The sequence below is a fragment of the Ananas comosus genome, linkage group 11 (assembly GCF_001540865.1).
Source record: "Ananas comosus cultivar F153 linkage group 11, ASM154086v1, whole genome shotgun sequence".
NCBI classification, from domain to species: domain Eukaryota; kingdom Viridiplantae; phylum Streptophyta; class Magnoliopsida; order Poales; family Bromeliaceae; genus Ananas; species Ananas comosus.
The window spans coordinates 11,882,972-11,898,082 of NC_033631.1; the positions used below are offsets into that span (position 1 = coordinate 11,882,972).

General features: G+C 37.3%; 2 protein-coding genes across 3 annotated transcripts; one reads left to right on the forward strand and one right to left on the reverse strand.

Moving 5' to 3' along the window:
* LOC109717358 (mitogen-activated protein kinase kinase 1) lies at nt 5,276-9,714 on the forward strand. Of its 2 annotated transcripts, XM_020243104.1 has the most exons (9): nt 5,276-5,399; nt 5,469-5,643; nt 5,790-5,874; nt 6,609-6,743; nt 6,995-7,219; nt 7,321-7,503; nt 8,011-8,234; nt 9,057-9,102; nt 9,188-9,714. In XM_020243104.1, the coding sequence occupies exons 2-9, from the start codon at nt 5,570-5,572 to the stop codon at nt 9,278-9,280; spliced, it is 1,065 nt and encodes a 354-aa protein (XP_020098693.1). In that variant the 5' UTR covers nt 5,276-5,399; nt 5,469-5,569; the 3' UTR covers nt 9,281-9,714. The 2 variants fall into 2 exon arrangements, with proteins under 2 accessions (XP_020098693.1, XP_020098692.1); XM_020243103.1 differs by having other exon boundaries at nt 5,276-5,643.
* LOC109717191 lies at nt 9,821-15,111 on the reverse strand (the record flags this gene model as incomplete). The annotated part of the gene is made up of 12 exons (XM_020242863.1): nt 9,821-10,324; nt 10,809-10,997; nt 11,171-11,221; nt 11,308-11,427; nt 11,818-11,889; nt 12,429-12,521; nt 12,787-12,887; nt 12,975-13,058; nt 13,192-13,369; nt 13,776-13,871; nt 13,966-14,217; nt 14,803-15,111. Coding segments are annotated over 12 exons (1,713 nt in total), but the record flags the coding sequence as incomplete, so codon positions are not given.

Below are 15,111 nucleotides of genomic sequence, written 5' to 3' on the forward strand. Positions count from 1 at the left end.
GGGGGGGGGGGGGGGGGGAAGTGACGGGTGGGACTAAAGATAGGCTGGATATGGGCGGGTACACGCTGTCACGGGGCCCTCGATTAAGGGCTAATCCAGCTGGATCTTGGTTGGATCCAAATGTATATTAAATAACTTAAAATAATATTAAGACAAAAATTAATTATTAAATTATCTGGTAGGCGACAGTGATGGAGTCGGCGAAGATAAGAGACGAGAGATAGGTTGTTAACAACTTTAATCATATTTGTTAGCTAGTGATGGAAATAGATGTAAGTACTCGAAGGTTAGCGATGCATTAAACTGTACAGCATCGGCAAAAAAAAAAAAAGTGACAGATCCAATTCACGAACTCTTATAAAATTGTGCAACAGCGACTCAGCTGTTCGTTCTACTATAATATTACCCAATGCATTGATTCAATCAATGTATAATATTTCCAAGTATTAAATTGTCATATAGATGGAAACACACCCTTCCTTAAAAAGGTGGATTGATTAATTCCAGGTAATTACCTGTTTCCAAAAGTTCGTTGACTGCCTAACTGCAATATCAGCATAAAATTTTAATTTACAAAATAAAATATTATTAGAGATCCATTCAACTACAGATTGTTAGGATTTTTATAAAGATGATCCAATTAATCATATTCAGATATATATTTATTATAAATAAATGTCAATTCCGATAGAAATAAGACCTTTCGATATAATATATTTTATTCTTTTTTATTTATTTAAATTAAATAAAATCATAATCAGACTTTTATATAAAGAAGTACTCTCATCTTCTCACATGAATTCTGATAACGTTCAAATTACAGTTTGACTTTTCGCTTCTGTATATTAATTAAAAAAATTTTCCCTATGACACTCTATAAGCTATTTTATAATTCTGAATATTGATATATATTTAGGAGTGAGGCTACTATGCTATCGGAAGCACGGAGCCTTCCGTGCTTCCAGCTCGTTTTCGATGTTACGACTTTCGAATCGTCGATCAGCTCCGTTAAACTTGATCTAGAGTATTTGAAGTAGCTAGAAAATAAATTTTATGATTTTACGATATCATTTGCCTAGTGAACGAAGGGCCTCAAAATCAACGGCTGAAAATAAAAATCTTATAAAATGTAACAATATGATATTAAAATTTTAAATCAAAATATTGATCTTGTTTTATATAGTATAAAGAATTTTCTATCAAAATTTCACGTGATTTGGATATTTCTACACCGTTAAACTTGCAAACAGCTAACTACGGCCATTGAAATTTGTTGATTTTGAGCGCATTCGATCACTAGGCAAATGATATCGAAAAATAATAAAATTTATTTTCTAGGTACTCCAAATACTCTGGATCAAGTTTAACGGAGTCGATCGACGATTCGAAAGTTGCAACATCGAAAACAAGCTGGAAGCACGGAAGGCTCCGTGCTTCCGATAGCATAGTAGCCTCACTCTATATTTAGTTCTATTATCTTTACATGTAATATAGATCTAAGACAGAGCCTTAACATCAAAATATCGTTTATGTATTTGCTAATGTATCAAAAGTGCGCAAAGATATTATCATTCGATGGCGCGAAGCATTTCCAGGTGCACTCTTGAGATGCTGAAGATTCTTTAGCTTCTGAGGAGCCTGAACCGATTGGCAGTTACAGCTAAACCCTGTGGGTTCCAGAGGATCCTGTGTTGCTCGTGGCCATGGAGAGTACACACACATATATATCCTTACATCTCTGTCATGTGGACGCCTGAGGAATCCAACTCATGCACATGTACCTCTTTTACGCGCCTCATTGTTTGACCCAAATATCGAAACGTACGTAAAATAATAGCATCCGAGAATTATAAGAAGCGGCATCGATTTGTTGTGCTAATATGCTGTGCTGCTTCACTGAATATAATGCTCGATATTACTGCAGCATCGATCACTTGCTGGTCCCTCCGGTGCCCATCGCTTCGCGGAGAAGCACGTGCGCCTGCTCCCGAGTGGTATTTTGTATCCATCCAATCGCACGTGCTGTCACGAGGGACAAGTAGGTCAAGTGGATTTTGTCTGGGCCCGTTTATTCAGTTTGCTCTGCTCCGTTTCGAACCATACCAAGTGAAGTAGCTTTGCGTGATTTCTCGGTGCATTTACTTGGACGACGCAATTTCAAACGAGACCGTTCAATGGTTTATTGCGAGCGGTGAGTGCTCTTCGATGACGAACATTGCAAACCGCCGATCTATGTATGCCTTTCAGTCGCGAAACTCATTTAGAGGTAATTTCGATCGAACGCAATACGAAACCGCTGTTCAAACATAATCGGACACGCTTCAAGGTTACTGAAAGGAATCCCGAAGTAGGCGCAACGCGAGTTTTCACATCTAACCCAAGAAATGAGACAACATGTTAAAATATGACGCAGAGTAAGGAAAAAAAAAAAAGAAGAAGGAAACTATTGTAAACACTCAGCTACCGTTTGATTCGGGGTTAAGGAAAAACTAGTTATTCCAGGGATAGGATTAAGTTTAGGGTTAAGGTGGGGTTAAAGTATTTTTGTATTTGGTTGGAGGTTAGAGTTAAGTCAGGATAGTGAAAAATAGTGTTTGGTTGGAATAAGTGGGATAAGAAGGATAGTGGGTTATTATGAATAAAAAATAGTATTTGGTTGGAGTTTGGTGGGGTTAGGTGGAGTTAGCTAACCCGAAATATCCCATTTGAGGTGGCCCATTTTTAGAAGTGTTTGGGGATAAAATGGGGGTTAAGGGGTTATTCCACCCCTTAACCCCCAACCAAACGGAGGTATTAGAATAATCATCAAATGGACACACAGTAGCAACAGTGGTCACATTTGAGCCCAACAACAACATGGCCCGTTGAAATTTAGCCCATTGTGATGGAATGGCCAAACCAGGCGTAGACAAGGCCCTACCTCAATCAAAATTAAAGGCGTGATTAACTTTTTTTCTCTTTTTTTTTTTGTTAAGACGTGATTAAGTATCCTAATGTTTGTTCGTAATAATAAATTATAATCATCATTTGACTAACCAAATCAGTGGGCGATGGAAGATTATAGCAAGCGCCCAGTGCACCGCAAAGACGTGCACCGCGCCAATAGTTTCCACTTATCATTCAAGGCCAAATTATGCTTTTTCAATATGGAAGTTTAAAATTTCAGATAGTGGAGATTGCATTACAGCAACAACAAAACAAAGCAAATGAGATTATGGTGCATTGATAAAGCCGTACACCAAGTGCAGGCAATAATTCCTTCCCTGGCGAGATGAACAGGCTTGGGTTAATAAGAGGACCATGGCTGCTCCTCCCAACAAACATGCGCTTCACTCTTCGGAAGCCCACGTTCGAGGCATATTTACAAATCATCTGCATGTTACAATCCACTCATCAAAGTAGAGCTTTAGTTTGCTAAATACCTGGTGCGCCTATGAGCAACTAGATCGACGACGTTGGATTCAGATATCTATGTTGAATATCTGTATCTATGTTTATATCTATACCTCTATACATTATTTCTCTTAAAATTACCATATGATAACTTTTTTTTTTCACTATGAGTGTAGACTCTACCCTGAAGCAGCTCAAGTCCTTTCTCTTCTTTTTCTTTAGGCTGATATTTTTGTTCATCAACAAGATGAATTTCATTTCTTATCATCACTTTTTTTTATCGTTGTTTTTTTTTTTTTAATGTTTTCTCTTTTTTTCAATTATTTATCCGTCGTATCGCACGAATTACTATGCTAATATATATTAAAAATGCCATATTCTACGAGCTTATGTTGGCGGAGTGTAATAATTATTTCATATTATTTTAGATAATATTAAAATAGAAAATTATTAGCTTGAATTCAGTCTCACAAATCTTCAAGCGTTTGTTTTTTCTTCCCATCTAACTAAATTCATATCTTGGTTTTATGTAATTTAATACAAGCAACCTCCAAAGCGACATCGACTCTCAACCAATAATTTTTACTTTCGGCGTTTGAAAATGAGTGCGACATGTACAGGCGTATAAATTATAGGTAGTAGGTACGTTTTGAGCCACCCATACCATTACCTCAGGTGTAAAATAAAGGCAATCGGGGTGCACCCCATCCTTAGTAAACGCACGTGCCTCGTGATCTGGACTTCTTTGGACCTATCTTGGGATCTCACTCGCATCCCATTCCCATTCCCATTCCCATCTTCCTACAAAATATCATTTTGTGCACCAGGTGCATCTATACAAACTGGTGTGCACCATTCATTATTCACTCTAAAACTCAGCTCCAACTCAACTTAGACTCCGCTTTGGGTCGTGCGAAAAACACGTCGTGTAAGTGATAACACATACTATAGATCACAAAGTTCGATTAGATACAATTTTTATGATCGTCATAAACCAGAGAGGCATAACACTGTATATTTGTTTTTTCTCAATATCTCTTGGTGAAATAACATTAACTCACTACCCAAGGAACTCTAACTAATTTTTGGCCAAGCAAAATGTAACGACGCATCGGATGAAATAGATCAAGTATGAGATGTAACGGACTGCTGATAATTTGTGGTACACCGATGTGCCAGTGCACCGGGTGTAGGCAGATTTTCTCCACCAGCTGTCAAGTCGCTGGCCAATCCGTTTCGCACCCCGACTCCCGTCTTTCTTGAACGCAGTCAAGCTTAAGTTGTAGGTAAAATGTGCGGCTGTTCGTATACTATCCCGATGTTGCTTTTTAGTCCATTTTGTTTTTTGTTTTGCGTAAATATTTTAAGTTTCCACATTTTCAATTATGTTACAGTTTAGTCGTTGACAATAAAATAAAAGCATAGTTTTATATAAAATACATATCTTGTTGTTTGACTTAATTATAGGAGGGAGAAGTCACTTATTTAAATAAATATTTAGTTAAATTTATTTAATCATGATTGATGTATTATTTAGTAGCGACGGTATTTAGTAGCAAGAGGTTAAGTGCAATATCATTTTAGATAGGCTTGTAATCATTGATTAAAAAAATTATTTTTTTAAGAGGTAGTAATTTGAAGATGATGGTGGGCGAAGTTGGGTAGGAGAAAGAGTGTTTATAAATAATAGAGCCCAATCCATATTCTCTTCTGCACACCAAACATAAAAATATATATATATATATATATATATATATATATATAGTATTATATTATATATATATATTATATATAAATAATATTTTGCGAAGTAATTAGGGGGGAACTTTTCGGGTCCCATTGCATGACAAGTCGAAAATCAGCAAAAAAGATCATTCCTTAAAAAGAGGGAAGATTAACGGCTCTTAACGCGGCGCTTAACGGGGGGATGGAGTCGCCGTTTGGCGGTCTCCCCTTGTTTCAAATTTATTGCGGAGTCGTCTCTTTTCGCCTCCAAAGACGAAATGGTGTGTCGTCGTTTTGTTTTTCTAATTTTTATTAATATAATAAATTTGCCACACAATTTTCCTCCTCAGTAATTCTCCGTCCCCTCTCTCTCTCTCTCCCCCTCCTCGGAGAGATTTGTTAGAAGCCCTAACCCTACCCCGTGGATTCGCCCAAGCGGAAACCCTAGATCATGAAAGGGACGAAGCCACTGAAGCAGCTGAAGCTCGCGGTGCCCGCGCAGGAGACTCCCGTGGACAAATTCCTGTGAGTAAATCGCCAATCGTGATCTCTATATGTGCCCGTTTTTGGAGATTTTGATTAGTTGTCCCGTGATTCGTCTCGTAGATTGCGCTAGGGTTTCGAGGATTTGGATTCGATTTAGTGAATATTAGGGCTTTTTTGGCTTGTAGGACGGCGAGTGGTACATTCCAGGATGGTGATCTGCGGTTGAATCAGAGAGGATTGCGGTTGATCTCTGAGGAAAAGGAAACTCGTGTAAGTTCATCTCGATGCTTCCGTTATTTACGCATATTCGTGCTTGTTTTAATGCTCTCAGTTACAAATTGAGCTAAAAAATTAAGTTTTTTTTACTTGATCTGATCACTGTTTGTTCATTTCTAACTGTTGTAGTAATACTTCTAAGAATGGCATATTTGGATTTACTAAGCAGTTTACTGATTTCTATGACCGAGATGTTTTTACTACATATATGTATACATGTGTACATTGTGAAACTACCATGTTTTCAGTTGTTATGTAAAATTATTGGCTATATTATGATTGAGATTTCTATGTTTGTCAGGTCAGTGTATATAGCTCTAGAATAGTAATTCCGTTTTATTGTCGGGATTGCTGAATTGAGAAAATTGCTAATAGGCAAAAGCCATTGATCTGTATCTCTCTGCAAAAGCTAAATTTTCATATTTGTTAGAAACAGAATTTTCTTCCTTGTTTTTGATTTCGTAACTTAATATTCGATGCTTTTATCAAGCTTAAATTGCTTTTCATGTGTAGCTTCGCTATTTTCTTATTTCAGCGCGAAGTAAGAGTCTTTTTCAATTGGGATATTCATGTACTAACAACAAGCAGGAATTATTGGTTTTACTAATTGCATGCTTGCAGGATTCTTTAATCTTTAGCACTTCCATTTATATCAGTCTTGTTATTGTTTATTTTATTATTTTCTGCTTTGTCGTCATTACTTAGTCCTTCAGCATATCGCCGTGCAGACACCAGATGCGGAGGAGGTGGATATGCAGTTTGCATTGGAGGACCTCGAGACCATAAAAGTTATTGGAAAAGGAAGTGGTGGTGTTGTCCAACTTGTGCGGCATAAATGGATGGGGACCTTATACGCTTTGAAGGTATGATGCTGATGACCATAATGCCTCCTGAAATATTAGTTATCATGAAGAAACACGTTCCGCAAGGATGAAATTGTTCTTTTTCATTTTTCTCATGTTACTATTTCTTTTTCATTTATATCTCTTACTTTTAAAAAGTATTAAGGCTTTTTGTTTTCTTTAGGTAATATTCCTCTTTTTTTACCTTTTTGGTCATTCTACTGATTATGTTACTAGTTACTGAACTGACTGTAAGACATTTCATATTGCAGGGCATCCAGATGAATATTCAAGAGACAGTTCGTAAACAAATAGTGCAAGAGCTGAAAATAAACCAAGCATCGCTGTGCCCACATATAGTTGTTTGCTACCATTCCTTCTACCACAATGGTGTGATTTCTCTTGTTTTGGAGTACATGGATCGGGGATCTCTCGCAGACATAATTAAGCAAGTTAAAACAATTCTTGAGCCATACCTGGCAGTTCTTTGTAAGCAGGCAAGAAATATTCATGCTTATTTCTAGATGTTTTCATGCTTTTGTGTGAGTTTGTTTTGGTGAATGTTTGACCATTTAGTTCTTTTTTCATTTTTGTCCAGGTTTTGGAGGGTTTAGTGTATCTTCATCATGAAAGGCATGTAATCCACAGGGATATCAAACCGTCAAACTTGTTAGTTAACCACAAAGGTGAAGTGAAAATTACTGATTTTGGAGTGAGTGCTGTACTTGCTAGCTCCATGGGTCAGCGAGATACATTCGTGGGAACTTACAATTATATGTCGGTATGTTGTGCACTCCCTTTTTGGCCTTTCTGCGAAAAAAAGAAAATCCAACCTTTTCACTCTTATACAAATGTGCCACTCTTTTGTATTGTTTTGTTTTTTTTTTGTGGGAAAGTCTAGCCAAATTTTCAACTTTTGTAACAGAACTGTGCCTTCATCGCACTATTGCGATGGGCCATCCTGAATGATCAACATATGATCTAAAACATATGCAACCATACGTTAAAACTGCACACCAATAGTTTAGAACTATGCATCATGGTCTTGTATAGTTGTATTGGAAGGCAGTGTGCTCCGTAAGTTGAAAAGTAGGCTAAAGTTGTAAAAGTAGAAACAGTGTTTTGTTTTAAAAAATTCACTTTGTTATCTGGCAGAGAGGCCTCCTCTTTCTTTTGCAGCCTGAATATTCAGTTATTGCTTTCGAAACCGGATGAGCATTTCCCGTCTTAGAATTATAACAGAAACATTAACTGAATAGTATATTGTGGTTTTTTTTTTATTCTTTAGCCTGAGCGAATAAGCGGAAGCTCTTATGATTACAAGAGTGATATATGGAGTTTGGGCTTGGTAATACTGGAATGTGCTATTGGCCGTTTTCCTTATATACCATCTGAAGAGGAAGAAGGTTGGCTGAGCTTTTATGAACTTTTGGAGGCTATCGTGGATCAGCCAGCACCTTGTGCACCGCCAGATCAATTCTCTCCAGAGTTCTGTTCATTCGTATCAGCTTGGTAAGTCCAACAATGTACATGCTGCTATTACCATTGTGCATCCAAGTTGTTATTTACATTTCCTGATGCTGTTAAGTGTTTTTAGTTCATGCAGTAGGGAAGTTAAAATCAACAATATTACTAAGAAGCAAACTCTAGAGCTCCTTTAGACTGATATTCAACCTTGAGATTCCTTAAGGACATGCTCAAAGGTTGTGTGTAATGAAAGAGCATATTTCATCTTGGATAAGTCCCGTTCAGAACAGATTACCATCTAAACTATCGTGACAATGCATACCCTCTTTTGTAGTTGTAGCTTTCTCTTTTTGAAAGCAATGAATGGCCTAGACTCCACTTAATGAGCGACGAAATGTCTGATTTCTATTTCTCGATTTGACGTTTCTTCTAAAGAATTTGTAAATGGTGAATGTACTAGCCTTCTCTTCCCGAGTGCCAAGTTTATATCTGGAACTATCCATTGGTTAATTTTTTAGCAAATACTTTAAAAAGCATGTAACACTGACACATCAATCAAGTACTAACTAATGTCATACCTGAGATACATTTTTGTTTATTGAGTCAAGGGCCGTTCTCATTTCTTTGACACTAGCCAAAGTTAACCATCTCCCTTAATAAATCTTAAGCCCATTTGTTGGGTTGGCATTGTGGGTCATTGCCTCAAGATGAGTCTCATGTTTGAAAAAGCTAAGCTTTTGAACTTCTTACTTAGTTCTGTTCCTTTTTCTTCCATTACTTTGTGGGAAGAAATACATGCTAAATTCAAAGAGATTATAGAGTAAGAAATACTGATTTGAAATCTCTTTTTTTCCCTCTCTCATGCAGCATTCAAAAGGATCCTCAACAGAGACTGTCCTCTTTGGAACTCCTGGTCGGTATTGATATTTTAACTGCATAGTTAATTTCTCCTCGCAGTTAAGAGGTTCCTATGCTTAAATATTGTTTGCCAATTTCAGAATCACCCCTTTATCAAAAAATTCGAGGACAAGGATATCGATCTGGGAATTCTCGTCAGCAGCTTAGATCCTCCTGTGAATGTAGTAGACTGATGCTTAATATCCTTGTGGTTTGATATGCGTGCAATCTCCCAGATTTTGCTGCGTTGGAGCTCTAGAGCAGGCATTTTTCTCAGCTGCATGATGTGAAAAGACCAAATTGCTGCAACAGTCCTCGTATCCTCCCGCAGGGAGATTATAAATACCATGAAAAGTGTCAAAATTTCAGTGATGGCAAACAAGATGAAAATTGGTCCGAAGTATATTGCAAGTTAGGGCAACTCATCGATATTGATCAAAGATAGTGTTGCAAGTGATGGGGGTAATGTTGTATTGCTAGATTTGAGGTGGAGATATTCATTAAAATTAGCTCCGGATGTTACCTGTTGCCGTGATTCAGCAGATAATAGAGGCAGCAAGGTACCAGTTGAGGAATTGGTATTGATAAATCTTGCTTTTTGCTTAAAATGCAGTTCTTTTATGAATTACTTCTTCCAAGTTTCATAAATGCCAATTTCATATGATCATAGTAACTCAAGTCATAACTCTAAATCAAAACGAACAAAGGAGATGCCCATGATACAACACATAAAATTGCCACAATAAGTAAAGTGGAGTCTATTTGAAATTGGCATACTGGTGACTGTCTCCATGACAACAATATATTTCCATCTCAAATTAGATTGCAAACTTTTCCGCCTTTAAATCGAAAAGAAGCCGGAAACAATTCAAAACAAAAGGGGCTGCCCTTCCTTAGAGACAGGAAGAGTAACAATTTCATATTACATAAAAAGGAGAGCTCGCGTATGAAGGGCGGCGAGCTCAAAACAATGAAAATAAATTAAAAGTTCAATCTGGGTTGGATCCCCTGAAAATTTCTGATGAAAGCACAAACCGGCATTAAATTACCGATTAATGCAAAAATGAATGTTAAAAGGCATATTCATAGATAGCCTTCGCCGCGCCATCTTCATCATTGGTAGCTCCAATGACATTCGCCACAGCCTTAGTCTTCTCTGATCCATTCGCAAGAGCAACCCCTAATGATGCTACTTGGAGCATCTCAACATCATTCTCCCCGTCGCCTATAGCCATTACCTGTGAAGGCCGTGAATAATACACACCATGAGAAGAGAAAGACATTATGTTGGAACGTTAACACGTTATGTTATTTAAGCAAACTGGTAAGTTCAAAATTCCAGTGGTTTGATTTCGAAAAGACAAGACAAATTGCGATTAAATTTTCCACAGTTTATGCTATTATCTTCGATCTAAACAAAAAGACGCTTAGGTAGAAAGCTGTATTTATTAGACAAATGATTCCTAAATGTAACTCATGATAGTCTTAGTAAAAAAACTTGATCCTCGACAAGTTGCATGAAACCGAATCCTACCCCAGTGATCAATTGTTTTAACACTATAACTCATCAGCATCAGTCCCTCCCAGTTAAACACATAGGAAAATGATTTGGGGAGAAGAAATGCACAATTATAAAAAAAAAAAACCTCACATTTGGCAACTTCCAACATATGGATTGTATAGCAAAAGATGGAAGAGAACAGAATAGAAGTCATTATGTACCTCTTTTGGAGAAATGCCAAGGTGATCCAGCAACATTTTTACACCACTTCCTTTTGAAGTTCCAGCTGGCACGATTTCAAGCATATCAGGCACTGCTTGGACCACACCAGCGAGCCCGTCGGTTGCTTCTTCCCAATGTGGCCGCAAAGTAGAGGTAATCCCCTCAGGAGTGTCGACAAACAGTAATTTCTGCAAATTGAGTTTTTCATGCATAAGTCACATCTATCAAATTTGATACCTGGAGGGCCTAAACTAGCAGGAACACCTTCACAAGACAAAAAAAAGAAAAAGAAAAAGAAAAAGAAAACAGAAAACTAATCTACGTCAATATACATGCACTAAGGTAAGCTATAGTTTTGTACCTGTATATCATTGGATGCTAAGAGTTGCTCAACTGAAGACAAAACTTCTGCCTGCAAAAATAGACTCCGCTGTAACTTAATTAAAATATAATAATCACCCAAAGGAAACTTTAGAACGAATTTTCATATATTTGTACCTTTGGCTCGTGATATACAGTATGCAACGAATCGATCAACGGGTGATCAAATAATGTGAAACATCGATCCTGACAAAATGCTACCAGAGGAATCTCATGCTCCACAGAATATGAAAATGCCTGCAAGGAAGCTAACGAAATCTCAAGATTCATGTTGTTGAACCACTGCAACTCTTAGATAGCAGTCATACTAGTCCACAAACCAATAGTTAACAAGGAATAGGAAGTTAGTAGACATATTGGAAGGTACTGTTTAGTCATTTTCTTAATTAAGTAGCAACAGTGTTGCAATAAATAGTACTAGAGCAAATGTCCTGATAGCTTGTTATGACATTTTTCTAAAGGAAAGTAAATCTGGTCTACCGTAATACAAGTCCTAGAATCTTCATTAGTTAAAAAAAAACAATTCATGAAATGAATTTCACAAAGAAAAAGGTAAAATAATAATTAAGAATGTGGAAAACAAAGACAAGCAGATTAACTAATACATCAAAAAGAGTAGCTATTTACCTTCCGGCAAACGCCTTTGTCTAAGTTTCTTCTACAAATCTCCCTTCCTCGTCTTCCGTAAACAAGCAAACCCTGATTTCAAGTTCAACAGAGATTAAAAAGACTGAATTCCACCGTCTCTGCAGGGTAAGACTACCAGAAACTTGAAACTGCAATGCAGAAAAATTTTTCATGCTATTACATACAAGTAGCAATGACTGGTTTAGTGATAAATGCTTTCCCATTACTAAATCCCCAACCTTTCTTTGTAGTCAACTAAATCAGATCTCATAAAGATAAAATGTATGCACTAGTAATTTAATATATGTCATTGACTGACTGATTCCACCCCAGCTGCCCACCCCCACCCCGCCACCACCACCCCCCACCCAGGGGGGCGTATGTTTCTATACATTAAGCTTCAGAAGTCTGCTTAAGAAATGTAGGTGGAAGTACCAATATCATGAGAAAGAGCAAAATGAAATTGATATTCAAAGGACCATGACAAAATCAATTTAATCTTATTAAATCTCAAACTCTGTCATTTATATAAGTTAATGGATATACAGAGATACTTGATAAAAATTCTAAATTAGAAAACTAAGGGTACAAAATAGAAAATGAAAAACAACCTGAAGAAATATGCCAGGTGAAAATTCAGAAACCACACCATTTTTTCCAGCTAATCCAACCATCTTCAAGGCACTAATAACAGCGGGACGTGCCTGTTCAAGTATGAAACAGACTGAAACATCAAAATCAAGCTTCTAATACCATAAATAGAACTAAACAATACTAGGAAATATTCCATGGTTTTTTATCAGTTGATTTAGAATGCACTCGAGACATATAAGGAACAAGACAACATGCCCCTTCCATCGCAAATGAGTAGTGCAATAATTAAATTCACGTTGGTATACCTCATTTTGCAAGTTTTCTTCCTTGATAACTTATATGAAGACCCTGGATAGTTAGAGCAACTTCTCATACCTTTCCAGTAGCAATAACGATATTCACTCCTCTCGATATTGCTTCTCTCAAAGCTTCTGCTGTTGTTCTAGTAATTTGACTTTTACTGTTCAAAAGTGTACCTTGTTGAGACAGAAAAGTCAAGTTCAAGAGCACCTAAGAAATTAATGTTAAATCAAAACATCAAGCCAACATTGACTGGAGCTCACCATCCATATCACAAAAGATATGGCTGAATTTTGGTTTATAGAATCTCAAACTTCCTGCTTTCTTCAAATCATCGCGAGCTTGTCCTGTAAAGATTCTTAAACGAAAAGGGGCTTGCTTATAGTATTTCACATCTCAAAGCTAGTTTTGAAATGGAACTAAAAGAAGTAGGATGAAGATAGACAGGTAGTAGAACAATAAGCATCAAGAGCGACCTACCATCTGAACTTTCTGCGTGAAGTTTGCTATCATTCGCAGCATCATGAGCACTCTTAATTAGTCCTTTCCCTTTCCAACCAAGACTTTTCAATACTAGTTCTTCCTCCTTCTCCATTTCTGCCTCAGCCTCATCATTAATCTCATGATCCAAGCCAAGAAGATGCAACAGACCATGAACCTAGAAGATGACGCGAGCAGTTAGAAACCAATAAATTTAGTTTATTTTTGTTGGACAAAATTAATTTCAGACAGATTGCATAAGAAGATCTGATATGACTTTGAAAATCTGATAAATTGAATACTCTGACTTCATGAAATTTATTAGCAAGAACCAAACCATCTAAATGGCATGACTGCAACAAGAAAACCTTAATCACAAAAGACAAACTGGAATTACAAAATTTTCAGTAAAATATTTTCTATCAATTATTTATATGAAGTGTTTGTGTGTGTGCGTGCTGACGTGCATGTGAGAGGCGTAAAAGCATAAAATAATATCTCCCGCATACATTTACGAATGTTGTGATATCTTCTGACAATTAAGTTAATCAACTAAAAGGTCAAGATATTAAGCACCAACCCACCATGAGGATCCGAACTTCGTCGAGAAGCGTGTGACCTCTCTCCTCTGCTTGTCTAGTGGCAGTCTCAACAGAAATCACTATATCACCTAGCATCAGCTGCACAATAAAAAAGTGCCACAGGTAGCAGATGTATAATGAATCCAACAATGCAGAGAACATTCTAATCAAAATATGTATTCTTAGTACTTACAATGGGAAGATCAAGATCGGGTATGTGTTGAGACATGGAGAGCACATCAGTAGCATGGTCCTCGCCTCTCCAATCTTTATTGAGATTCTGAATGAAATTGTCATTGCAAAGCAACACAGATAACTCGACCTTCTCGTATTTACCAACATCACTAATAGAAGTATCCCTTGTTTTATATTCTGAATCCTTGAGGCCATCAAATGCAATTTTCATTGCCATCGGAACATTCAGCTTTAGCATTTCAGCAATGCCCTACGACGACATAAGCCGGTAAAGGTTCAGCTATACGTTAAAAAAAAAAAAAGGCCAGTGACCAACAAGTTTAACACATCCAAGAACATTATCAACCTATTTAAGTAGAGAAAATCATTAAATTTCATCGGAAACCTCAAAAGAAGCGGTTTGCAAGGTCATGGAAATGTAACTTTACCATCAATTTAGAGATTAGCAACTTTTTGTTCTGGACATGCAAAACAGGGCAACCATATTGGTATTTCAGTGCAACTTCTAGTGACATAGAGCAATTAATAAATAACTAGCTCTAGTACAATAGTGAGGTAGTGAAGTTATTGCGCAAAAGTGGAAATGACATAACCACTTGGAGTAAATTTCGAAGATTTTGATTTTATTATCTAATCTTATAGCACTACCAACATCTTTATCAAAAAAATCCATAATTTAACAAAATATTCTGTTAACTGACAGTATGTTCTATAAAAAATGATTCAAATTTAAGTAGTGGAATCAAAAGTATTAAAATTGAGATCCTAATTTCAAAAATACTATAACAGAATAAAAGATTCACACTTCGAAATAAAGGTTTTTATTTCGAATTACCAAGACTTCGGGATCATCAGGGAGCTCTTCTTCGATGGCGATCTGAACATCGAGCTCGAGCTGCTTCTCCTTCGTCGGCTGCTTCTTCGCCGCGGCTTGCCTCCGCCGCACCTTCCGAAACCCCCTGAGGTTCACGAAGAACCCCGCGAAGGGCCTCAAGGAGTGTGAGTACCGCGCCGACACGTGGAAGGCTCTCGCCGGAGGAGAGGGGGCGAAGGCCGAGAGGGTGAGGAGCGGAGAGCGGGGAGGCGACGCGGCGGGCGTGGCGGCGGTGCACCCCCACANTTTTGCTCCTTTAACTTGTGCATA

What these genes read in the sequence shown, in the direction of transcription:
- LOC109717358 (XM_020243103.1), top strand. Translation starts at nt 5,570, where the DNA reads ATGAAAGGGACGAAGCCACTGAAGCAGCTGAAGCTCGCGGTGCCCGCG. An exon ending in CTGAGGAAAAGGAAACTCGT is followed by an intron (nt 5,875 to 6,608) that starts GTAAGTTCATCT and finishes ATCGCCGTGCAG; the next exon opens with ACACCAGATGCGGAGGAGGT. An exon ending in TGGCAGTTCTTTGTAAGCAG is followed by an intron (nt 7,220 to 7,320) that starts GCAAGAAATATT and finishes ATTTTTGTCCAG; the next exon opens with GTTTTGGAGGGTTTAGTGTA.